At 36.7% G+C, this 27,680-nt stretch overlaps 1 protein-coding gene across 6 annotated transcripts in view; it reads right to left on the bottom strand.

Annotated features, from left to right (window-relative positions):
• The window catches only part of PDE7A (phosphodiesterase 7A), an 82,735-nt gene that overhangs the window by 8,919 nt on the left and 46,136 nt on the right, over nt 1–27,680 (bottom strand). For 2 of the 6 annotated variants that reach the window (XM_075743979.1, XM_075743981.1), the window contains exons 3-7: nt 21,119–21,202; nt 7,679–7,830; nt 6,085–6,148; nt 3,224–3,319; nt 31–131 (exon numbers count right to left, since the gene is read on the bottom strand). In XM_075743979.1, coding sequence (XP_075600094.1) covers nt 31–131; nt 3,224–3,319; nt 6,085–6,148; nt 7,679–7,830; nt 21,119–21,202 — 497 coding nt within the window. Of the gene's footprint in view, nt 1–30; nt 132–3,223; nt 3,320–6,084; nt 6,149–7,678; nt 7,831–21,118; nt 21,203–21,697; nt 21,731–27,680 lie in introns of all 6 variants that reach the window. The other 4 variants (XM_075743982.1, XM_075743983.1, XM_075743978.1 and 1 more) reach the window with 3 other exon arrangements.

Here is a 27,680-nt window from a genome sequence, read left to right as displayed (position 1 = left end):
ATGCGATGTAAAGCAAGCACGCTCCCTTACCTTGGGCTCTTTTAAGTAACAGTGCATGGCCTGAGTCACATCAGCAGCATGAACTGCATTATGATAAGGGTTTTGACTGTGATAATCTTCTTGAACCATAACTGCAGGAAAATAACAAACATCCAAATTTAAATAAAATAGCAATTTTTTCAAGTACCATTTTATATGTCCTTGTTAGGCACAGAAATATGCAATATCACAAGTTACATACACATAAAAGCGTCAAAGTCAATAAATTGTCAGTTGAACCAAGATCCAGGTATAAAAGATTTTTATGTGAAGAAACAGTGTTTTCTAAAGGAAATCAGCTACATGTAAAGTCATCTCAGAGCAAAAATTAAACAACTTGAAATCAATATATAATCTGAGATACTTTGACTTTGAGAACTTCCCGGGAAAGGCTCCCTTTGATAATCTAGCCTGTCTGAATGTTGAGGCGACCTGGAATACAAAATGAAGATGATACTATTTACCAAAGCATCAGGATGACTTCATATCATGCCTTGAAAACAGACAGGATCAGAAGAATTAGGCACTGCCTTCCTGTCATATGAAGTGGTTTTCTTTCCCCTTCAGGAGAGTGGTCATCAGAAGCCACCTCTACATAGTTAGGCATCTTCTCATACTTGCACTCAGAGAAATTTAAGCCTACATGCAATTTCGAAAAGAATCTCATTTAGATGATCGTCTAACTACTCCTAGATTTAATATTGCCTATTTAACTTCTTCCTTGTTTTCCTCCTCTTTCCTCCATCTCCTTGGCTGTCTGTAAACATAGGTAGAACACTTCAAAGGACACCCACATTAGGTTGAGTACATAGAGTAAAAGAACTATAGTGTCAAAAAGTATGGAGGGGGAGAAGATCTGAAGCACAGCAATCAAACTATATTCAGAAGTTTTGCTTGATATGACACATTAGCTTTTTCAAGCAAACCTCAAAAGAACACTTTCCTGGCTGACTACAGTCTGTCAGTCCCATGCAAACGAACATGCCCACAACTTCTTTTCCTACTCAGTTTACAAGCCAGAAGCCTTCATGTAATTGTTACTGTAATGGTAGAGCATTACTGCCATGCATCACTCATTTGTGATGAGCTGTGGGTCATGAAAAGTCAAAACACTGTAACCACTGCATAATCTCAACAGTACTCAATGGATAGCTGACACCTCGTATGGAAAAGAACAAAAATAAGCATCTTTAGGCTCTATTAACCTGCAGTAGAGCTCCCTTTCCCCTAATTCCTCACATCCCATGCATCAATGAGGATGGCTTTGGCTTACCCCTCAATTTTTTGTGGCTTCATAGGCTGTTAAAACTACCTGGTCTACAATTTTCTTAATTATTTTAACAAAGCAGACCTAGGACAATATTTTGATCACGGTTTGCCAGAACCAGAATTGCACACCAACCCTATGTTTCCAGGAACGTAGTACTTTGGATTTTCTCTCCCCCTGTTTGGGTCTGGAGTAAGAACTTGAAAACACACAGTAGGAGGAGCCATCTCCAAGTAACCTTTGGCAATCACAGAAAGACTGTGTATGTGTATAAATATATATATATACACACACACACACACATACATATGTGATACATATATACACAAAAAATAAAATGTTGAGATCCTACTGAGGACTAAAATCAGATTTCTCTCCTTAAAAAAAGATTCCAGGAAGTTCTCAGATTAAGTGAATTTTGTGTAGCACTACGGACCACTTGAGCTGTTCTAGTCTTCTGGAATTTGATCTTCAGATTACTTTGGACTAGGGAAGAAGTGGCAGCAAAAGAAAAGAATGAACTGAGTTCATCCTAAGAAGCTGTATTTGGAAGAAAGGTTTCTTGATTGGACAGATGGGCTAGGACAGATCTAAGAAATGTTTTTCTTGCTGCTATTAAGTAGAAGGCATTAACAGAAAGGAAAAAATGGTGAATTTCAAAGCTAGAATAAAATTTTGCCTTCTTCCAAGTCTAATCTCATTTTAGTGACATGGCTTTGAGTAGTCCATATGTAAAGACTATTGTCATCTTTTGATGACCATTTAACTAATCCAGTCACTCCTAATTGGTCTTTCAAGTACTGTCTTTTGCTAAATCTCAACTAACCAGGAAATAAGCAAGACGACAAAGATAAAACACACTCTGTTACAATTTGAGTAGCTTAAGATCAGAATTCTATAATTATTTTCTTCATATTCCAATATATCATTCCTCAAGGTCAGCTGATCTACTTTTTTGAAACTGGAAGGAATGGAGTCCACTTTAAAACAACACGAAATGCAAGACAGAACTGAAATTTTTTAAAGCTGAAAGATAACTAAATGATGAAAACAAAAACATTCCCTTATTGCAAAGGGGAGAAAAGCCTTCCAAATGTGATTTCTCCTCTGTTAAATGACAAGCTTTGTAACCACAAAAATGTTTTGAAACTGTGAAAACCTGCTAAAGGGGACCAGAAACTTGTTTGTCCTGCTTAGTTAAAGTATCCCACTCCACAAAATTAAATACAAGGTGCTGTCACAGAAGTACGAAAGGAAGGAAGTCTTACACCAGCGTCTGTGTCTATGGTATGGGGATGCAGAAAGACAGCTCCTTCAGCTGTCAAGTGAAAGTACCACTTGGTTTGAATATTCTACATCGTATTTGCAATTATTTCTGTTGAAGCATTCCACTGCCACAGCGCCAAACTTTCGAGTGAATTTGTCTTGTGCTCTGTCTACGGAGAAAGTATGCCCACACCGTACACTGCTTATTTGTAGGAGAGTTTGAGCAAGCAAGAGATAGCATCAAATTAGCACTACTAAATACGGCCAAGCTGGCATGTTCAATACAGTTAGGAAACTATGTCATGAACTTCGGAAATTCAGATGACAAGAGAACTGAAAATGAAAACAAAGAAAGGAGCTGTCCAGACTTTCCCAATAAATATGTCACACATATTCCTGATTATTCAGATTTAATAAATACAATACAGCATCTGCTATAAAACTGCTAAACTTGGTAATACTTGCATGGAGATTTTATACTCATAGAAACTCAGAGCGATTGTCTCAATCAATAGAATTTAAATCACTGCACAATCTGGACCTGCATAAGTACTCTTCAAACCTTACTGCTAAACTATAACCAGCACTTCAGTTAAGGTATAAAAATGCGGATAAACAGCAATATTCATCATAATAAAAAGCTGTATTTACCCAAAAATCTACGAAGTTTCATCGTATCTAACTGGAAGTGTTCAATTAGTCCATGAAGATTAAACAGATGAAAGGTTAAGCTGACTAGACTGTTTCCTAAAAATAAGATGAAAATACTAATTCATTGGAAGCCATGAAATCAGTGACTCTTTCATAAGAAATATATTATTTCAAACAAATTGGTCACAAGAATTATACAAGCAAATTTCTCTACACCAATTTATGATAAATATTTAAATCTTACTGCATGACAAGATTCCATTAGCTATCTCCTCTAGTAACCACCAGTCCGTTTGCATAATTTTAATGCATTCACCAATTGTCCATTGTCAACTGATAAGAGGAAAATGTTACTGAACATTAAATAAGCAACAGCCTTGAATGTGCAAACCTATTACAATGGCATTCAACTATATGGTATGTTGCACATGATTTTTATAAACATACAGTTTAAAACTGAATACAAAAATAACCAGGAAAAAGCTAACCAACACTATCAATTAGTGTACATTGTGCATATACTGTCTCTCATTTTCATCATGTATTTTGCTAAGCTACTCCTTATTTCACCAAGAACTCAAAAAGTTTTAAGTTTCTCTAGGCAATGTATACTATTACAAGCTTACAATATACTTCACCTACACATAGCTATAATATTACAATCACTTGCAGTGGTAAAACAAGTAAAACTGTAAGAGACAGAGAAATAGCTTGCAAATGTTTACTTGAGATAGCTTGCTTATTTACTCTGCAAACAATATGAAGGGACAGATAACTCAGTTCTGGTACATTGACTCTGACAATCTTCATATAGCAGGAGTTAACCCAGCACAGACAGAAACTGAGGTACAAAAGGACAAAAATGTTTTGCTAAATGTGGCTTACTACCCGGCTTGAAGTACTTGCGTGTGCACACCACTTTCTCGCAGTAAGATAGTAAATGTTGTTTGACAAATTGTGTGAGTAGCTTGTTTCTTACAGGCTCGTCCAGGGCAGTTCATCAAGCAGTTTTACATATAGCATTCTCCCCTTACGAACTTTCAAGAACAAGGCTGCCTGTTCAAAACATCCTCCTAAAATGACTAAATTAGGATGCAAAGAGGATGGTATAGAAAGGCTTCCACAATAGAAGCTGCGCTGGTAGTATCGAAAAAAGCATATTTAAAAGGTAGAGAAGGCCTCATATAAAAAGGATTATTTCAGATTACTCCCATCTGATAAATTAATCTGATATAAACTATGCCTACAAACAGGTTAACTTGCACACATAGCTTTTTTTCATTGTTAACTAGTCTCGAGTTTATCTATCTGTATAAATATTCTATTTGTAAAAATTCTCGCTGTTTTAATTTTTATATCCATTTGTGTATTACATCAAACTGTGAGGATACTACTTTTATACTAGATTAAGCCGAGCATCGCTTCAACAAAACAGGAGAGAAAATTTATCTTTTGGTGCCATATTTTTCCTTCTGAACTTAGCTTCTGTTTCTTTCTGCCAATTTTAAACACTCTAACTGCATCTCTGCTACCAGCTCCATTTGACTGACGTAAAACCTGCAAGAGCTGCCCTCCCTTCGCTTTCCACACTGGCACAAAAGTACCGTGATGCTGGACTCGCTCATCTCCTCATTCTATTCCTAATCAAAACTCAGCTTCCATTGCTGTGATGGTAATACAAAACTTCACCCTACCCATTGCAGCAGCCCTCCCTCTTCCTTCCCAGCTTATTTACAGATCTCTTTTCTAACTGGCTGTCCATAACTTATCATAGAATGGTTTGGGTTGGAAGGGGCCTCAAAGATCATCTAGTTCCAACCCCCTGCCATGGGCAGGGACACCCTCCACTAGATCAGGTTGCCCAAAGCCCCATCCAACCTGGTCTTAAACACTTCCAGGGAGATGGCATCCACAACCTCTCTGGGCAACTTCTCCAGTGCCTCAATACCCTTGTTGTAAAAAAAAAAAAATCTTCCTAGTATCTAATCTAAATCAACCCTTCTTCAGCTTAAACCCATTCCCCCTTGTCCTAACCCTACACTCCCTGATAAACAGTCCCTCACCATCTTTCCTGTAGGCCCCTTCAGGTACTGGAAGGCTGCAATAAGGTCTCCCCGGAGCCTTCTCTTCTCCAGGCTGAACAGTCCCAACTCTCTCAGCCTGTCCTCATAGGAGAGGTGCTCCAGCCCTCCGATCAGCTTCATGGCCCTCCTCTGGACTCGCTCCAACAATACTTTGATTTTTTTTTTAACCAACTACTTCTGTAGTTCCTACTTCTGTATGTAATGGGTGCATTAAACTAACTATAATATTCTCTTCCTTTTATATTTTGTGCAAGATGTGTGTACAGCAGCTTCTGTCTGCTCAACTCCTAATTCTTTAGGTATTCTATTATATATCATAATTACAATGTGTTCATACTAACATGCCTTCTTATTGTACTGTAAAGTAATAGAACTATTCTATCTCACATTAAATTTATCAGAAAAATACTTGTTGAATATAAATTACAACCATATAAATTACCAGCACTGCATAATTAAAGAAAAAGACTAGGTTAGCAAAATTCTTTGTTCATTTATATCAAATTACTACTTCAAATTACTAAGGAGAACAGCAACCCAGAAAGTACAACACAAGGGCCTCTTCTACAAATCAGTGATTATTATTGGTACTGACAGTAATGGTATTTTAACAGCATGACCAGGCAAACTAGGATTTAGATGAAAGACTATTAAATCAAAAAGTATTACCTGATGAAATTTGTGCTTTTTAGTCAACAAGCAATCACATACCGCAAGGTAAGAGCAATAGTTATGCTAAGAGATAAAACACAAATGAAATAGCAAAAGTAAACTCACCATTTGTCAGTCTATCAAAAAGAAAAATATCAAAATTCCAATTTCCAACCTTCTCCAGCATACACTGAAAGAAAACACAAAAACTGTCATTTTTTTCTCAGTATATGCCTATCTTCCCCTAGCCCGGAGGGGTATTTACAATTTCAGAGACAGATGCAAGTCTTGGGATTTCTACACAAAAAATAGTATTGAAAAAATAATTACATTTGTCTGAAAACTGGAAAAAAATTAAAAATACATGTAACAAATTAAATTTCTTCCACTTTAATTTTTGCAATGAGCTAGTAAGTTAATCTCTGTGTAGTGCTTTACCTCATTTCTTCTCTTTCCCTTGTTGTTTATAGAAGAGAAATAACATCTAGATGCTTTACTAGACACAGGAGCCAAGCTTTTAATTTCTGTTTTAAGAAACTTGCTTTTGAGTTTCCACCTCACTGAACTAGCACTTCTTCACAGCTGCTCCACGTGAACTGTTCTCCCAGCATCAGGGATGGACAAGAACAGGAAACAGCACTTGAGGCCTCACCAGAATTCGGCAGTCACAGTCTCTGCCTCCCCTACCTCTACCAGAAATACCTGTCCAGCATATTTTACAACAGATACTTGCCTTCTCCTATTCTCATTAGATTGGCAGAGCTGTATTGTGACCCAATTATACATTCTAGCTTTTCTCTACCAGCCACTAAAACTCTGCTACCAAAAGAAACAGGAGCATTAACAAGATCTTTTTACTATTGAATTACATGTACATTTTTAAAATCCATCCCCCAAGGTCATCGGATTCTTCCTATATCATAGCCTCATCACATTCAGCACGGATACGTTTGTTGTATTAAAAAGATTCCTTTTCCACGTCAAGATTCTGAACAAAAAGCACTACATCCAATCAGTAAGACAACACAGCCTTTGGGATCCTGAATAGCCTGAATAACCTTTACCTGCTCACCCCCCTTCACCACTATCCATCCTCTGTCCCCAGTACTTGGAGGACAGCTACTTGGATGAAAGGCGTAGTACTGCCCCCTCTTCCCCGTACCTGCTTCCCCCACTTTACTGCAGCACACGCGTAATAGAGCTATCACACTTTGCTTTTCTAGAAGAATTGCCTACCAAAGAAAAAGTCAGTATGGCATAATAATCTTCTGATAAATCCATTTACTGCATTTTATTGAGTTTTCAGTAACAGGTAGTCACTCTTCCAGATGTTTATTAGTGAGGTTAGACTAAAAATGAAAGGGAGGGATAGTTGTCCAAATTGCTCCATTGCATTACTTAAATACAGACACATTTTCTTTTCTTCAGTTTTTCTTCAATTATTCAAGTGCATCCTCCATTGACTAGAGTTATTAAAAAAAAAAAAAAGCTAGCCACATAAGCTCTAAAAATCATCCCAGTGAACTCACGAGTGGTAAAGGAGTTTGTTAGAAACCATGTAATTTTGGCTAGACTTTATTAAGATATATATACACATACACACACACAAAAATACATGCTTAAAATTAGTATTTGGTTGCACTTTTAACATGAGATACAGTTATACACTAGCAAACATTTTAAAAAAACATGCTTAAAAAATAAAAGTCAAGCAACCAACCTTTGCTTGTCCATTATAATCATCATCTAAAATGTTTGAAGAATTTGGAACAGTGATACCACGGAAAAAACGGGAAGATCTCAGGTATCGCTGGAAACTAAGCAACCGTCTCACATTTCTTGCAGACACAGACACCTCGATTTCAGAATTTGCTATAAAAAACAAGAAAATAAATACTCTCTCTAAAAAACCTTTACCGAAGACTGTTCGGGGACGTTTGGTACAACAAAGGCAATACAATTTTTTTTGTGTATCAAATGTTTCAGTCACAAATACAGATATTTTTATTAATAGTACAGAGCCATGGCTTAGAAAAGTTTTCTGTGTAAGCATCCTGTGAAGAAAAACAAGTAATTAAATCACAGCTGAAACTTATCTTTTTAAGGAACTCTGTTATTGAAAGGACAGAAATATTATGGAAATTGTGTAAAAAACACATACAGTACTGCAAATAACTTTTTAGAAAACTGCTCTCATGTGGACACATCCAATCTGTGTCACTAGCAAACCTCATGGGAAATGTGCACCAGCAAGAGAACTCGGTAATTGTGTGTTGATACAGGAGTTACCAAGTAGGTTTCAAGCACATACAAGTAACTTTTACACAGATTTTAAAGCTCAGAAATGCTCTTAACTTTACTGGCAAAGTTTTAAACACACTCAAGTGATTTTGGTGTTTTTGCAGGTAATTATGCTCAGAACCTCCCCTCTGCCAAGCAAATACCACATTTACTTTCACAGCATATCTAATTCCCTTATTTTCCTTTACTCTTATTAGGTTAACTGGTTTATTCAAACGACTGATGCTATCTGATGTTCAATTCCACTTGATAGGCTTGAAGTGCTTTAGAAACTTGAAGATCAAACTACGCATAGCTACAGTTTCTTTGCAACAGGCCAGATATTTTAATTCTGAAATATTTAAGGCCAAACTTGGCCTTTACTTTCTTTTCAGCAGTACCCCCAACAGCAGTTTTATATAACCAACAGTCAGTAATCTCAATATTCCATCATTCTGCCCAAAGTGACTTATGTTTAGGGAGGAAAACAAAGGGGGGGGGGGGGGGGAACAAGGGGAGAAAAAAGGAGGAGGAAAACAGTATTAAGGAAGTCAATGCAAACATGCTCTTTTCCAAAAATGCAGATCCTCAAAACCAATGTGAGCCCAACTTCATAGTACAGACCTCTTGCCCTTTCAAGAACAAGGCATATTAGAAGTCGGTGAAGCAAGCAGTTACAAATTTTGTTCTTAAAGTCAGTCTAAAAGACTGTACAGGGGAAGGTGCGGCCTTATTAACAACCTCAATTAAAAACCTCAGTGATTTCTAGTGAAAGCAGTTTAATTCTACATAAAATAGATATTTATCCATATAAATTCTTCCCCTGCAGAAGTTCCAACATCCTTTCTGTTCTACATGGACTCATTAATATATTAATTTCCAATCTACACTAATAAAACACCGCTGAACAGAATTGACAGTTGCACGAGCATACAGTATCTAATCAAACACAGCAGCGTTTCACATCAACAGTCTGCACTAACAGAGATTAAATTGTCAAAACTGGAATATTCTTTCAGACATGCTTGAAACACTTCATCAAGATACTAAATTCCCATCAATTTCAAAGGGCTAACACAGACAACTTCACATGAAATTGTCTTTCTTCGAGTCATCATGCTTAAGACCTCTGAAGACACTGGTACCTATATATCCCAGTTATGTAAACAGGTGTACTACATATGATAAAGGTTGCTTACAAAGCAACATCCACATGTACAGCAGGCAAATAAATACATTCTGTCATGCTGCATTATTCTACCAGTATTTCGAACCACATTCTTTAAGGGGAGGTTACAGCCTGAGCACTGCCAGCCTGCAGAAGAGAAGCAGGGAGGAATACAGCTGCTCCTGTTAATGGAGCCTAGACTTCAGGTAAGAAGCTCCACCGCCCCCCCCAATCATGATCCAGTCCCTTAAAATCCAAATTTCAGAACAGAAATCAGTAGATTTGATATAAAATACATAAAATGGGTACATTTAGGTCATAAAATGATCTAATGTCCACAAAGTCACATAGAAAATCCAGGAACTTCACTAAATCTCAACAAAACAAAATATTTAAGTAGGAGAAATCAGTACTCTTCTGGAAGCACAGATCGTTTTCTTGATCATAAATATTCTTTTACAGATCTATAGTTCACAAAAATCTACTTCTGTTGTCATGCTACAAATGAGTTTCCCTGTCACAGATGCCACTCGTTAATCTTTGGTATAACAATATGATATAGGTAATACAAGTAAAAGAAGGCTTTTGTCAGCAAAACGCACAACATCTATATTTATGTTCATAAGTCATTTGCGGGAGTTGCACATGCTTTTGCTTCAGTATTTTTTCTGATGATGATGTGAGTACAGAGGCAAATGAATTACTCAGTTTTCTGTGAAGCTGAACAGTCATGACTTTACTTTGCAATATGCTATTGAGACACTCATCTTTAAAAGTATTTTTAAACTCTTAATTATCATCAGTTTCTATAGTTCGTAAACCACTACTCTTACACATTAATCCTATTTCTCCCCCTTATTTAACAAAAAAAAGTAAAGAAGAAAAAAAGAAAAAGAAAAGAGTATGGCTCCAGCTGATATAATTCAAACAGCAAAACCTACTTCATTCCAACTTTCCTGGCAGCAATGCTGCTATCACAGAATCGCAGAACTGAGGTAGTAAAGGACCTCTGGAGATCATCTGGTCAAACTCCTCTGCTCAAGCAGCGCCACCCAGACCACATTGTCCAGAACCATGTCGAGGCAGCTTTTGAATATCTCCAGGGAGGGAGACTCCACAACCTCCCTGGACAACCCATGCTAGTGCTCAGTCACCCTCACAGGGAAAAAGTGTTTCTTGATGTTCGGAGGCAACCTCCTGTGTTCCAGTTTGTGGCCATTGCCTCTGGTCCTGGCACTGGGCACCACTGGAAAGAGCCTGGCTCTGTCCTCTTTGCACCCTCCCTTTAGGTATTTATAAGATCCCCCTGAGCCTTCTCATTTCCAGGCTGAACAGTCCCAGCTCTCTCAGCCTTTCCTCATCAGCCCCTTAATCATCTTCGTGACCCTTTGTTGGACTCTCCCCAGCATGTCCATCCCTCTTGTGTACTGGGGAGCCCAGACCTGGACCCAGCACTCCGGAAGTGGCCCCACCAGTGCTGAGCAGAGGGGCAGGATCACCTCCCTCCACCTGCTGGCAGCACCTCTCTAATGCAGCCCAGGACACCATTAGCCTTCCTTGCAGCACAGGCACATTGCTGGTCCATGTCCAACCTGGTGTCCACCAGGACCCCCAGGCCCTTCTCTGCCAAGCTGCTTTCCAGCTGGTCAGCCCCGGCCTGTGCTGGTGCTGGTGGTGTTCCTCCCCAGGGGCAGGGATTTGCACTTCCCTTTGAACTACTATTTATTCCACATGTACAGCCTAAGTTAAGTAATAACAGCTTGACCAAACGCCTTATCATTTAGGTCTGCAATAACTAGACTAACTTCCAAATGAGGTAAGAGAATTTGAGCCCTGTCAGCCCTCTGCATTTCTGGAACACCTAATTGAGGGGGACTACACCAACCCAAAAAGTAAATTGCTCTCTCTTTAACAGCTAAAGATTTGCTATGGGACAATTCAGAATAGATGAGTCAGATGTGGAGGTTTGACAGGTGATTAATTTAAAAGGGAGGCTGAAAAAGAAAATAGCTAGCTTTCAAGGAAGGGGGGAGGGAGAAGAGAGAGAAAAAAAAAAAGAGATAGGTTCTTCAGCTGCAGGAACACTGATAGCATCTGTGCTTGCAGTTTCCTCTTCCTCACAGATAAATTATTATGAAGGATACAAAAATCAACCACTTTGTGGTTCTGGCAGACTAGCAAAGACAAGTTCACGGGAAGGCCTAGTAAACAGAACAATACAGTTGTGCAATAGAGACTTGGTATTTCCCTCCTGGCACAAGCGGAATAGTCATTCCCTTTATATGCATGATTAATAAGAGAATGTCAGTCTACCCTCTTCTATCATGAGTCACGAAACAAGATGCTAATTTCAGAGACCTTACCAAAACAAGGTTCAATCACGTATTTATAATGGAAAAAAAGAAGGTGAAGAGTGAATTACATTTGCTCAAGAAAAAGCACGCTGCAAACACATCCCTCCTCCCAGCCCAAATATCCTTCATTTCATTGGGAGCTTTCAGTGTGCTAAATGCCTTTATAATATCCAGTAGTGACCATTTGCTCTTAAGAGATAAGGATAGTTTAAGGCCAAATTAGAATGAGCAAACAAATAAATGCTAGTTGTGAGAACTGAAATGGAATGAAAGCAAAGTCAGGATGTTGGGCATGTTAAGAAGGAAGCTACAGCATTCAGAAGCGCCTTCGATGCATGGAACCAGAAGACTGAAACTGTAGGGCCTTTGTGCCTAGTCAGCAGCAGTATTAGTTATTTATTTTTATTTAAGTATTTATTACATCCAAGTATTATTTTATTAAAATGATTACATTCTTGTTTCTAAGCATCTTAAGTGAGATGCTGATATAATAAAAATGCCTTTCTCTAAAATAAAAAAGGAGTAATTCTGTTTACTAACATCAGTTATTTTGCTAATGTTATGCATATACAGCAAGAAAATGAAATAATGCAAGTTGTCTTCATGCAACAGATTTCATCTGTATTTCAAGACACTTATTTTAATCTCTCTTCCCACTCCCAATCTTTTAAGCGTGTTGTACTTCATGAAAACCTAAAAAAAATAATTTTAGCACATTTCACAGGGATATTAAATATTTATTTTTCTCATGCTGAAATGAAAATACAAAATAGGTAAAGACAAGTGACAATCACAAAATCATAATATACCGATATATTTATTCTCAGAATTTTTGCATCTTTTGTATAGTAAAGACAGACAACAAAAGGAAGAATGTCAACTTAATTATGGTTTGGTTTAGTTTTTTATTAACAGAAACCTTAAATCCTAGCAAAATGTTTCAATTTTCTTTTAAGGCAAAGATAAAAGACTCACAGCCTCTGATGGGGTCCTGGTTGAAACAAGGCATAAGAACTATACCTCCATTTCTTCCTGTTTACCTTTTGGGCTGTAGCAGGGAAGTTATCCATGACACAAATAACTGAATGTTGCTATTACCAATAGAAAGAGCTTAACTGAGGATCTCAGTTATCACTGCCACTAACAGAAAAAGGAATTTTAAAAAAAAATATATTTGAGAGGATGGATCTTTCTTATGTTTGAACATGAAACCTGAAGTTTGAGGTGTATAGGCCCACCAGAGGAGGTGCTTTCTTAAAAAATTCAAGAAAATCTCTTATTTTCACTGAAGTAGCCTCTCATTTTTTCCATATTAAGCCTAACTACACGATTATCATTTTTACACAGCAGATACTATCACCAAACTTGACATATCTGAAAGTTTCCACTACCCGTAAATATATGTTTGAAAGAAATATTCATTTTCACATGCCAATTATAACCATATTTCTAAGGCCTTCCAGGATACAAATAATTTTCTATTTATCAAAAATTTGAAAGCATTACCTAGCATTTCACACCACTAGAGGGACCCATAAGCATTCTAATTTCACATCTATTCCCACCGAAACCATTAAGAAACACATTATGTTAGATCCATGCACATTTAAAAAAAAAAATTAAAGTCCTGTTATTTAGCTCTTCGTTAAGTATTCCACTCATTAATTTAAAAGTATTTAAAAATATTTAAAAATACTTTTAAGACATTCAGTACTAAAGTGATATATAAAACCACAGTTTTGTTTGGAAGATAATTGCAGCAAGGATTTTAGTTACATATAAAGACTATTGGTGTCTAAATTACCTTACACTTCCTGCCTTCCTTAGAACCACTCTGAAACCCTGCTAACATAATTGTAAGGCACTATACCCCCTCTTCTGCTTAAAAGCAAATATTAAGCCAGACTGTTTTGTTTTTAATGTATCATACTTCTTTTTTTTCCAAATAATAACAATCACTGGAACATATGCTGTGGGTTAAGGATTAGTTAAACATGGCTTTGCAAGTGTCTTCTGACTGAGTGGAATCAGAAAAATTTGTTAAGTTTCAAGAAACTCTAGTAATACCACAACTCTAATAAAAACCGTAATAGTTTTTAATAGATCCTCCCTGATAGAGGGCAACTGCCAGGCATCACCACCACCAAAGATAAGTCCTTTACTGAAGGATTTTACAGAATGAAATACTGCTGTAGCAAAGTATAAAGCCACCGAACAGTAATTTAGTTTGGAAGGGATGGAAGAGACTTCTGACAGTTCTTTGGTCCAATTCTCTGCTCAAAGCAGAGCTAATTTCAGAGAAATTACTCAAAGTGCAGGAATTAGAATTAAATGCCAATTCCCCAATGGCACTGTAAGCCATTACACAGCAGCAAAAGTGTAAAGAGAGCACCATGAAAAGGTATCTAAAGGATGTAAGTCTCTCGAATTTTGGCTCCTCTTAATATTTCTGCAAACACCTCAGGAAGGAAACAAAGTAAATTCAACACCACCATTCCTGTGCTGGACTGCATAACGTTCTGCAATTATCTTAGGACTAGGAAACAGCATAGACAAGGCATATTCTTTCCCTACCAATTTACTGAATCATAACCCCAGAAATTCTGCAGTTCTGTACTTTTTTTTTCCCCACACCTGAATCCACCCAGTGGGCAAGGCAAATTCTGTAGCTTACAACAGCATAGTGTGAACTAACAAACCTCACTGAAGCAAAGTATTTAGAGGAATATCATAAGAAAACATATATATCCCTTACAAAAATGGGTTATGCTGTGTTAATCAAGATATTGATCTCTTGAAGAACAAGCACACAACACAATTCAACGCTATTTCCCAAAAGAAAGATAATATATTCCAGACCATCGTCAAATCCTTTTCTTGATGTCTTCCAGGAAAACACCATTCTTTGGTGTTCTAGAAATCTTCATTTCTACAGGAATGGAAAGACAGAACCATCAAGTAATCCTTTTTGGCTATTCTTCATCCCCAGAAATGAAAGAAGAATTCAAAAGTAACACATTGTGGTTAACAGAAAAAGAATGTGCTTTAAGAGTCTGTATGACTGTCAATACAAAAGTCAAACTGGGAGCAGAGATGAAAACAAAAGAATTCTCCCATAGTTTATGCCAAATTATCCAGCATTTAAAAAACCCACCCACTTCAAAATAAGCCACTTGGAGAAGGAACACACTGGAAAGGTTCAAAAGAAAAAAACCCTAGAATGTGCCTGTGTCATCTTCTGAGGTCAAACTTAACTCAGCAATAAAACACTCAGTGAACTGTACCAACTCCAGACCATACGTGCTGTTTTACAGAAACTTGAAAAGAAGAAATTTTAAGTAAAATAACAATCCAGGATAACAAAAGAAAAAAAAAAGGAAAAAAGAAAAAAAAAAATCTGTCCTGCATTCTCAATTGGAAGCTTTTACTCTGAAATCCTTCTTAACCAAGCTCACTTCAAAGTTCACTTTTCACTTTATCTTCACTGTTTTCTTTTGGCCAAAGCTGTATTTAGGACATTCTCTGTGACTTCCCCTTGTGTGACTGCATTCTCCACACTAAACTGAAGCCAAAATTTCTCTTACATTGAGGAAAACAATATATTTCAAGAATCTGGATTGTGAATAATTATATGACAATTTCAGAATGCATCCTTCACAGAAAGGCAGCTTTTAGAGAAATCTCTTGAGTACAAGCTTTTTACTCCTCAGTGCTGGTATTTTCACAGGTAAACAAATACTTCATTCACCCTATGACCACACAAAATCTTCTTGCATAGCTTTATTCATTATGAAACTCACCGTTCTTCACAGTAGACTGTTGAACAAGATAGACAATTATTCTTAACCAGATTCAGCAAGGTAATTCCTCTATTTTCTTGAAACAAAAAAGGGCATTCAACTTCATCTGGACTATACTCATTTTATCTCGACCTCTAGATGGAATTGTAAAATCAGGTGCTGTTACACAAAGATTTTCCAAATTGTTTAAGGCACTCAATTTGGATTTGAACTCTTGTCTCTCTTTGGCTTTTGGCCTCTCACCCAAGGGAAGTCTAAATTCACTGGCCAACTGTATTGGGTCTGGCTGAGATGGAGTTAATTCTCCCCACAGCAGCCCTCATGGTGCTGTGCTGTGTATTGGTAGCCAGCAAACTGTTGATAACACACCAGTGTTTTGGCTACTACTGAGCAGTGCCAGCACACATCAAGGCTATCTTTCCAACATTTCTTTTTCCCCAGCAGCAGGCTGGGGGTGGGCAAGATCTTGGGAGGGGACACAGCCAGGACAGCTGACCCAAACTGACCAAAGGGATATTCCATACCATATGACGTCATGCTCAGCAGTAAGAAACTGAGAATAGGGGGAGGAACAGGGCGGGGGCATTCGTTGGGGTTTTTTTACAATGTTTGTCTTCTGGAGTAAGGGGCACACATACTGAAGCCCCACCTCCCAGGAAGTGGCCGGACATCGCCTGCTGATGGGAAGTAGAGAATAATCTTTGCTTTTTGCTTTGCTTCCACGCGCGGCTTTTTGCTTTAGCTACATTAAACTGCCTTTATCTCGACCCATGAGTTTGGGGTTGTTTTTCTCCATCTTCCTTTCTCCCCTCCCTGCCTTGCTGAGGAGGCAAGTGATAGAGCGGCTCTGGTGGGCACCTGCTCCCCCAGCCAGGGTCAACCCATCACACCAACGTAAACCTTTTCCAATGATTTGTGAGCGAAAAAATGGAAAGTTCAAAACAACACTGCAAACAGTAGATGCTGACATCTTTGCCAGATCTCAAAGTAGCATATAAAATGTTCCGTAATCTGCAATCTCCAAGTAAACAGTCTGAAGCTTGTATACCAAAGATAAACTCTGGAATTTCTTCATGTGTTTGTACTCTTCAGAAAGAGAATTACATTTATCTATCACCTATAGAAGTCACTTAAACTCTTCCTTTCTTTTCTTTCCTTGCTAAAAAGGCTCCATATAAAACTAAGGAGAAGAACCATCTAAGTCTCAATAAAATCTTAGGTTCCCATCACATCGTTTTCTCTCCTATGCGAGGCACTGTACTGTATGCAAGCATCAATTTGATTCAAAATTGAGACATTCCTCAATACTTAAAGAAACATAATGATTAACTCAAAAAACCCATTCTTCTTTCCAAGATATTTTAACTCACAGATGTGACATATTCAGTTACCTATAAAACACAAAATAGAGCCACACGTGTTGACAATATCACCATCTCCCCATAGAAACATGCTCAGACTAGAGTGGCACGAGAGAATTCTTAAAAATCTTTTGACAAGATCTTATCTATTCTGGTGCAGATAATACAGGAAAAGCAAGAAGAAAAAATGTTTCCTCGCCACAAAACCAAAATATTCTTTTTTTTTAATCTGGTTATTCCAGACTATATCCAACAGCTCTTTCCTAAAAAGGAGTTTGAAAGCATTAATTTTAAGTTGTATCTGCATAAGACACTTCCCAATATTTTTTCTGTTATCTTAATTATTTACTTTAGCTTCCCTTTATTCATTTTGCCTTCACTTCCTCACTATAACATACTGTACATAGCATTCGTTGTTTTTTTTTTCCAGATGAAACAGTGAGTGATTTGGGCACATTATATATTCTTTTGTTTGTGCAAGCTAGAAAAACCTCACAAACATAATCAAAGTTTTTAAGTGTCTGTGTGGGTTTTTAATATATATATATATATATATAAAAAAAAAGATAGACATTATTGACAACCTCTTGATAGCAAGAAAACAAAACCTAAAATTTTATTGCTGGTTTGCTATTTCTGGAAAAGGGAATATTTTTATACTGTCATTTACCAATTCTTCCACCAAAGATTTTGTTTGGCATTAGCTTTTATCACCGTATTCTGTCAACACTGCAGACTGAATTAGTATCTACGATGTCTTGAGTAATGCAAAAAAACCCCAAACCCCCCCTCAAACTTAAAGAGTAATCACATTAACTGTAGTCTATTTGTCAACCAGCAGAGAGCAAGAGTGGTTACAACCACTGCAATCACTTTTTCAGCAACTTCCCTGAACACCACAAAGGACATGCTGGGTTGGAGGCCAGTAAACTGCCAAATTCCCTCCTTGTTACCTGAGGAGTGAAGAGTAGATCCAGTGCTCTATATTCAACTCAAAATATTAAAGTGTATGCAATTTAGTGTGCAACTGTGAAATACGTACACCCACTGAACAAAACCAGACCATTATATTTAAGGTAGAAATTTACTTCTGAGGAAGAAAGTTACATGGCTGCTCCCTCCTCTCAAAAAATGGCGGCTTTTCACTGCTAACTTGAGTTTATGCCCATGGTCCCTCACAGACATAATCAACTGACCACTGTAACAGAAAAACTGCTAATTGATGTCCCGATGTTAACCAACTACCAACCAACACGAAGAATACAACCCTGACTTGTCCCATTCATCGGGAAACAGTCTTGTTGAAACAAGAATTTGTTTATTGAGCTATTCCTCCTCACTAGTTCCTGCAATTAGCTATAAAAATGTGACTACTGGAACAACAGATAACATAGAAGGAAAACTACCACCCAACACACTTAGTTTGATCATCAGTCAAATCCTGCATTTAATAATTCTCAGATATGACTCCCATACCACCATCTCTAGCAACAACAACGACGACGACATTTTTCCAACAATCACTTTAAAATCACATTTCCTAGAAAGACATTACCAGTGAGAATACCTCTAGCCAATTTAGAAACGCGAATATTTGTGTGCCAGTTACAGAACTCTGGGATGAAGATGCAGACACTGAGCTTATAATCCTTACGAAGAAACAGAAGTGGTCTTAAGAACTAAATAATAACAAACTTTACTTTGGTAACACGAGTTGAAGTAGCAAGGAAAAATAATGTTGTGAAACAAAAGTGATAATTTAAAACAACCACCACCACAGTAGCTTCCTGAAAATAGAGTAACATACTTAAAATTCAGTATTCTTCAAACCTACCAATAAAATACTGGGTTAAGAGGCTATTAATAATATATTGGAAAAAGAGAACTGGTCAGTAGATTATTAGCTGGACTTCCTGAAAGACATTCAACTTCTTCACAAAACATCATTGACAGAAAAAAAGAAAATAATGCTAAACAACAAAAGTTAGCTAAGCAAAATACAAAATGGCAATAACGCTTCAACACTGTGAATGACAGCCAGTATGTAAGTCATCTGCAAAACAGGTAAGCAACGATCATTGCAAATTATTTAGAGTAAAGTTAGTGGATAGTAGAAGGACAGTTACAGTGAAACTTTACAAACACCATGAAGGAAGCATACCCATGCAGTATTGATGTTCAGTATGCAGCTGGGAGCGGAGGGGTGGGGGGGAAGCCAACATTCAGATGGTTTAGTCTGCTTCAGCTGCAGAAGAGACCCTTTTCAGTCCAGTTTTTGCCCCAAGCAAAGAAGAGCCAGCTGGCTTGGCTGGCTCCTCTCACATGCTGTCTATTGCTCAGATGGGTGAACATTTCTCAGCCGTGTAGCTCTATGTGGCAAAATCCTTCTGGAGTTACTGGGGGGGGAGGGTGGGGAGAAGATCTTAAAAATGAGGTCAAATCTGATTCCCACAACTTCTCTCTACCCACAGTCTGACAGTACAACACTAAAACTCTTTGGCTTAAAGCAATTAAGGAAACACTGATCAGTACTCAATTAGTACTGCAGAGAAAAAGAAAACAATTTACTGATTTTAAAAAAAAATCTGTAAATTAATAGATAATCTAGTGATACAGTGAGAGATGGGGCTGAATTCCTTACTGACTTTGAAGGAAATTCTGCAATGTTGCAGGAGTCTAAAGTCAAAGAGCAACGCTGCAATAGGCCACAATCCTGAAGCGCAAAAAAATCCGACTATAATATGGCAACTCTGAAAAGTGCCACAGCAGCTGACTCGAGAGGGAAGTTACAGCCAAAGAATTTTTTGGGCCTCCTAGCAACATTCTTTGCTGTCATCAGACACCACAGTTGATGTTGCTAAAAGTTGGTGTCTGTGCCTGAACAAGTAGGGGCAAGAAGAAAGGGTGTGAAAATCCTTCTCCTGATTAGTCATGATCTGCCTGATGCACAATCATCAGGATGGAAAGAAACGGCAGTAATATCATCCGTGACTGCATTTTAGCAGGTAGCTCTTTTAATATTTCTCTTCGTATTTTCCCATACAGCATGAAATGCCACATATAGATACAAAAAGACAATTATGTAAATTCATAAATCGCATGCTATTTCTACAGATAATTTTTATTATATTCAATACAATTATCATGACTTGAGATGGAATTCTTACCCTCTTTATTGAAAAAAATCAGTAGAGCGTACTCTTCAAACTTTGTTTTCTCACCTATTTTATGATACTAACCTTTGAATTAAACTAAGAATTTAAGAGTTTTAAATTTAAGCAGTGATCTATTTTAAAAGAGTAACTTCAGATAAGATCAGAATATAAATTAGATCAGAATATTAATTAGATCAGTTTCTGCCACTCATTTTTATTAATAAGGTAATTACAACAACCACACTTGTTACCATGAAATAAGTTTTGCTAAGTCTCTCCATTACATTCAGAATACTTGGAATTGTGCTGATACAATGTTGGTATAGATGCTTTATGACTCAATGTAAGAATTAAATCCCCTGCGCTTTTGCTGCATATTGGTTTGGTGGTTATTGAAGCTTTTATATTACATCAACTACTGACACAGTCAGTTATAACAATATAGATGTAGAGAAAAAAGTGAAATTATCTGAAAATATTCTTGTAACACCTCTGAGAAAAAATGTTTCCTAAAACACAATCAAAAAAATTTAGTCTGCTCTTTTCTTATAACGCTAATCTTTAAGATTTATCTGTATCCAAAAAAATTTAAGTCCTAGCTACATGTTTGAGTAAATGTAATGTTAATTGATTATGATGAGGTCAAGAGTACGGACATCTACTGTAATTCTCTTCAAACATCATCCTGGACCAGGCCCTTCTGCCGCTTTATAAAAGCAGGAAAGTATTCTTCTCAACTGATTGCATCTGCCAAGTAAGAACTCGGCACATACATCAATAGCTGTGTATCAGATAGTCTTCATTTCCAAGGAAATCAGGCCTAAATTCAATGAGTTTAAACTATATTTTTAAAACAAAAAATTTAGCAGTAAAGATTTTCCTCTTCTATTTTTTGTAACGAAGTAGCATGATAGATTTTCCTAAGAAGTATTAAAAAAATGGTCTTGCTATATAAGCTGCTAACTTTATTTTCAGAGGCTCAGTAGTTAAAATTAATGGAAGCCTTTGTTTATTTGTCATTTATCTTTTTTTAAATACTTACAGTGAAAAATACGGAAATCAATGTATGGATGAGAACCTCTTCTCTCTGTTTCAAATCCTGCCCGACTTCTTACTCGCACATCTCCTAGAAACAGGGTCAAGAGTGAAATAAAAGTGTGGAAGAGTGGCAGAGATAAAATGCAAATGAACATAGCCTGGAGGGGTAAAGATTCATGTACTTAATGGAGGAGGGTTATTCAAACAATAGGCCTACTTCAATGCTTTTTGTTTTAAAGGTGAAATTCAAAACAAAGTTTGAAGACTTGTTAAACATGCAATCGCATGCTTTCTTGTCAAAATCTCTCCTGCCTAAGCATACGTTGCCAGAAGCATGTGGTAAGCATTCAGATGAAATTAGGAACAGCTTGCTACACCAGTATGGTAAAAATGCACCTTAATATGACAGGAAACAAGAACATTAAACGTTGAGTTGTTCCTCAGTAACACACATAAAACAATAACATTTTGTATAATACAAAAAAGATTCAGCTTCTAGAAATGGTAGCTTTTAGCAAATAAGCTAGTTACAATATGGTTTGATATTACATAATAGAATATTTTCCCACTAGCATTTACTTACTTGTGCTCAGCTGTTTGAATATTACACAAGAGCCTATTAAAATACCAAAACTCAGTATTAAAATTTTTATCAAACTATTTTGCACTGCAATTAGCTTCAACCTGAATCTTTGAGCATGCTAGCTGATTTCTACTTATGCATTTTACCAACTGAAAGCTGATCAGTATTCTTTCATTAGGTATTTGTATGAGTTAATGTTAGTTCACCTGGATTAAAAGCCTTCACTTAAAATCCTTAAGCAATTATAAATTTGGGCAAGCCTCTAAAGATCAAATGCAATAGTGTTTCCCTCCTCAAATCCCAACAGAAAAGTGAAATTTAAGATGTGAAAATGTTCTGGTTTCTAATTATGAAAATCCTTTAGGTGTAGTATTCTCTCCTCAAACACAGCAATTTTCATATGAATCAAAACAAAGTATTTAACACAAGGAACTAAGACTGATTTTATAAGAAGAAAATAAAAATTTAGCTATTTCATTTCCAGCAACTGATAATATTCTAACATCTTGAGAGTGTTTTTCCTTTTTCTTCTTCAACCTGCTAATTTGTAATGCTGAAGCAGGCAGCTTGTCAGAAAATAACTATAGTGACTAAAACTTCAGCAATATACTTTTAATACACAGCAGGTATCTTTCTAGAGATCCCTATCTATAAACACGGACATATCTATAGTGACACACTTCAGATGAATGTTATCTTGTGAGGCACACTGGAAAGACCACAAAAAGATAAGTAGACCCAGGGGTCCCCAAATAACAAGTCTAAAGCTTACGCATCAGTAAAAACATACCAAATATATGTGGTTTTCAGTTATTACTCCTTTTGGGGTTTTGAACCTGAAAACTTTAATAGAGCTGCAAGGAAAAGTAACTCAATTACTACTTGTAAATACTATTTTTCAGACCACTGACAATATATTACTTATAAAGGTTTAGAGCATTCATCTGAGCAGAGTGCAAGAGGCTTGGTCTTGTTCCAGGCAATACAGAGGCAGCAAATTGTAGAACTCTTCTGTTAGGCACAAGCAACTGGTGAATTTTATTTACAAAATACAGTTAATAAAAATGAAAAAGGGGAAATTTTGGAAAAGAAGAGGTGAATGCCTTAGTATCTGTGTATGAAAATTTCAGTTTACACAGAGGAAAATGCAACTTCCATTACCTTTCACTCATATTTATCTGGGAAATCAGTCATAGCTACAGCTGTGTGAATGAGTTCACCAGCTGAATTAAAAGACTTTTTTTAGTTAATTTTTTACAGAAAAGGTGATGTAACTTTTGTGAATTATATTTAGTTTTCAAGGCAGTCTTAACTTGCACAATTTACCAACCACAACGTGAATCAGCAAATAGTTTCAGTCAGTGTACAACTAGGTTTTGGTGAACAATTTACTTGCTCAAAGTGTCAAGAATAGAAAAAGTTCACAGAAAAATACCTGAAGACTGATCTGGAATTCTGCAAATAACAAAACAAGCAGATTCACCTGATAAATGATGTTAAAAGATTTTTCTCTGCTTTCTTTTGTATTTACTAGTCCCTAGTCTAACAGCATAGAGAGGGTAGCAGTATCCCTGTTACCCTTGAAATGCCCACAATGCTGTGGATTTTGAGAAAGAAACAAGAAAAACTGTCTACAAGTGAAATGAAGTGCAACTAACTACATTGCTTTTAACAGGAATTATTAAAACATATTTACAAGAATAGTTACTCAGAAGAAGAAATTATATAATAAAAATGCACATGGCAAACTATTAAAAAGGCAACTGTAATAAGATGAAGGTAAAATGAGCGCATTTACTTGTGTACATATGAAGCAGGAAATTCTCAGCAAGCAAAACAAAATATTTTCAATAAATAGTTATTAAACAAAATTCTTTCTCCTTGATTATTGTAGAAGCAGAGGGTATTTTGTTAAGAATCAAGATCTCAACAATGGATGAATTTTTTTTAGAATCCATTTGGATTTATTCTGGAAAAAGATATCGCTTCTACAGGACTGGAATTTATCACAGTAAATATAAAATTTTGGCCTAATATGTAAAAGTACCTATTAGGCCAACATGAAGGCAGAAGAGCTGTCTCCGTTACCATTGTACAGAACTACTGCATTTTTCAAGATTTCAGACAAAAAATGTGCTTGGAAAAATTGGTACAAATGGAACTTGAAGCCACTATACATCCATTTGAAGTTCCTATGTGCACAGAAGCATAAAAAGGAATAGCATCAAACTGGCTGCACATTGGCACATTATGAAATGATGTGCTATTAACACAGTGAGACTAATCGCTACTGCATATGTACAGTTAAGTCTCAAAACATCCAGAAATACTGGACCATCGTTACGCATTCACTGTTCAGTCAATCTGACCTGCAAAGATCAATATATCCCACATGTATCTACTTCATCGTGCTTGCACACAACATAACACATCAATTCGCTTGGGAAACCCTGCACAAGTTTTTTGTAACTCTATGACTTGGAAGTGATGCTGAATTAATGTGTTTATCATCATGGTAACTTTAATTACAAAAAAAAAAGGTGCACGAGATTTCAGATTTCAGATTACTTTTATCAGACAAAAGGACACTGTTACATAGTTTGTTCAAACAACAACAGGAGTCCAACCTCAGAGCCAATCATTATTATGATAGCTGAAAGATAATTAAAACTCAACACCTAAACCAAATGAACTTATGAAAAGTTTTCATTTATTTAGGCCTTTTAAAAACATATCAAAGTGGTTACAAAATCTTTTGAAACCATCAGATCGCACAATTTGCTTATAGGTAAAATTTCCTTGAGGGGACAGAAATGGTAGCAAGCTGACAGTGTTTAAGTGTCTCTTTAGCCACTTCAGCAGCTCTGAAAAGACCCCTCTGTTTCCTTAGGGGGAACACATTCAAGTCCAGTATCTTAATGACAGTGGACTTCCAAGAACAGGGTTTTTTTCCTTTTTGAGAGTTTCTGTGAATCCAGAGAAAGATTTAAAAAACAAAAAGCCTTCCTTTCAAAATTTGATTTCGTGCCCAAACGTGACAAAGCTGGGTGAGTATTAAACTAGAATTTTTTCTGGAATAGTTCTACATGACCAGGATTGCTTGTATTTTTAAAGACAAAGGACATATAGGCAGAAACAGACTGAATAAATAGTGGAAGAAAGAATGTAAGAGGGAGGTTTGCAGCTACAACTAAAAAAGAACAAGAGCTGTAACAAAACTTACCTTTAGACAGATCGTTTAGCTCCTACCCCTCTCTCAGCCTCCTGTTCACACCGCAAGGACAACTCTGATACTTACAGGGCAGCTGAAATGCCATAGCTGACATCCCTGCGCGTTAGGGTTACACAGCACATACTTTGTGCTACCCTAATACTCCAGAGGGGCACAGTAACAATGCAGCAGCTGCTTGGGGAGCTGAGGCCTTCTAGAGCAGGGGCAGAAATCTCAGAGATCACAGAGGACAGCTGGCAGCAGAAATTACGACAGCCACCTCAAGGTAAACCACCCAAGTCAAAACCACGAAGTTGTGAAGAGCAGCATTTCCAGAAAGAATTACTAGCTTCATAGATTAAAGTTCCTATTAAATTCGTTGGAGAAACAGATGAGAGGTCAGCTGAATATGCTGGAATTAAAGCAAAAGGAATACCACATAACAACTGCTACCAGAGAAGAGCGTGCACCTGAGTTACACAGTAGCTTGCCTCCACTGTTTCCTATTTGAAGTGATCAAGACTTCTAAAGGAGGGTAAAACGATCCAGTTTTAGTTGAGAGATACATGCTCGCCCACCCATACAAGCAGTCAGTGCCCCACTCTTTCCACCCCATGCACAGTAGCAAAATTTTCAGGTGATATAAAACAAGACACCAGAAAAGCAAAGAAGAGAAAAAGCAAGAAAGTATCAAGATTACATAGAAGCACTAATAAGAAATTTTGAGAATTCCTCATAGTTGCTGAGATAAGTAGCTGACTGAGGTGATGCAGATGTATTAGCCCTTCCAAGGTCTTAAAAGAAAAATTCTACAATGCTGCATCTGTATCTATGTTTTAAAATAGTAAATAAGCCACTTGGGAGTGGCTTAGCATATATTTTGGGAGTGGGGTATGACAGATGAGTCATTAGAGTCAACCCTGTTTGTTTTATATTGACACTGATGAAGACAGTTAAAAGTTAGTTGTTTATTTTGTTTGCCCTTCAAATTTATTTTTTAAATTGAACCTGGAAACACTGCCATACCACAGGAATTTCTGTTTACTTGGTGCAAATGAATTTCCATTGGATTCCTATTGGAACAGCCTGAAAACATTGAAGGAAGCAACTCTACAGCCAGCACAACTAAACAGAGGCAGAGGGAGGTGTCCTAGATCCCCTTAGCTTTATATTTTTGGTCTGCTAAAATAAACACCTTTTCAAGGTACATTTTATTAGTAGATACAGTCTGTTTGGAATAATAACCAGCCAAGTAAAAGGCAAAACCTCTCATGACTGGGCCTAAGTTCCTGCTAAGTTACACCTGAGGATACCTTACAGCTTACTCTGCTAAATATACTAAGATAAATAAAAACCAAAACCCTCACAATACTGTATGGGAAACACAATACTTCACGTTTCGCACAAAAATTTCTAATTGAATATGTTCATTCTTGAATCTACTCTGATATGAATGTTTCTATATACCGATGCACCCAACTGTTCAGCTTTCAGGCTGGTCTTTTACAGTCCATTTATGAATACAACAGTAATAAAATGTAAACAGTTGCTAACTTGTACAGTATAGTGTACATAACATTCGGGAAAACAAAGTGATCACGAACAAGTGAGAAAGTAATACAAATTTAACACTCTGATTCAAGCATCCAATGGGCAATTTTTTTTCTTTGCTTGTTGGTACCCTCCTCCCCCCAGCCGAAGTTAGAAGAGGTCAATCCTTCAAAAGACTTACTGCCTCTGCACAGCAACATCATTGAACAGCAATGAATACAGCAAGAGTTATGCTACTCATAACAAGCACCAATCACATAGTCTAATAATTCAATTCAACAAGAGAACAAGTGAAAATTTAGTTTATTTAACATCACGTTCTGAATATATTTTAATTGTGCCTATGAAAATAGTCAATGAAAGATTTGAAAACAAATGAGATTTTCCCCTCAGTTCAGGTGTATATACCAAGAACCATAGGAAGCCGGGCTTTCCTTTCCTCTAGATTTACTTGAGCATTATCACAAACCCTTCTGCAGAAATGATAGGCCTAACTACTTCATGGCACAGTTAAACTTCCAAAGCAGCAAAAGAAATCAGATTATTCTCCCCAGAAATTAAGAATTATTTTCTTACAAGCTGAGTTTCTGTCACTAGCAGATTAATTTTTAAAAGATAAAAATAAACAGACATATACTTACAGTACCTTTAATTCAAGCATATCAGTGCATTTTTAAAATAAATTAATACATATTTCCCCTATTGTGGAATTAAAAGTAGTCAATTTGTAGGACTCTGAAGCAGAAAAAAATTTGCATTTTTTAATTACAGTATAAAATAAATTTAGTTTAAAAAAGTATCACAAAATCAAGGAAACAAGACTACCTCAGGCCTGAATTTACTTTCTTGGTTTTATGACTAGAGCAGAAAAATGATATTTTGAAGAATTCTAGTGTTCATCCTGCAAAAAGGATGATTAAAAATGAAAAAGTTAGGTTAACTTTTCAAAAGTAACTTATTTCCAACAACAAAAAAACCCTCCACCTTTTTCAATAAACATTTAGAAGCCAGCATCTTCTGTCCTACTCCTCTTAGCAAATCTCCAAAGTAATTACATTCTCTCATCAAAAATCCTTCAGTAGACAATGCTACAGTATTAACAGCTTCACAAACTTAAAAAAATCAAAATAATTGGAAAACAAACATGCAGAGATTCTAAGTCAAAATCGGATTTATATATACATATGCACGCATGTGCCTACATACGTAGGTTATTGACTA

Source organism: Balearica regulorum, chromosome 2, assembly GCF_011004875.1.
Source record: "Balearica regulorum gibbericeps isolate bBalReg1 chromosome 2, bBalReg1.pri, whole genome shotgun sequence".
NCBI lineage: Eukaryota > Metazoa > Chordata > Aves > Gruiformes > Gruidae > Balearica > Balearica regulorum.
The sequence above is the reverse complement of the archived record's forward strand: the minus strand, read 5'-3'. Positions and strand labels throughout refer to the sequence as shown.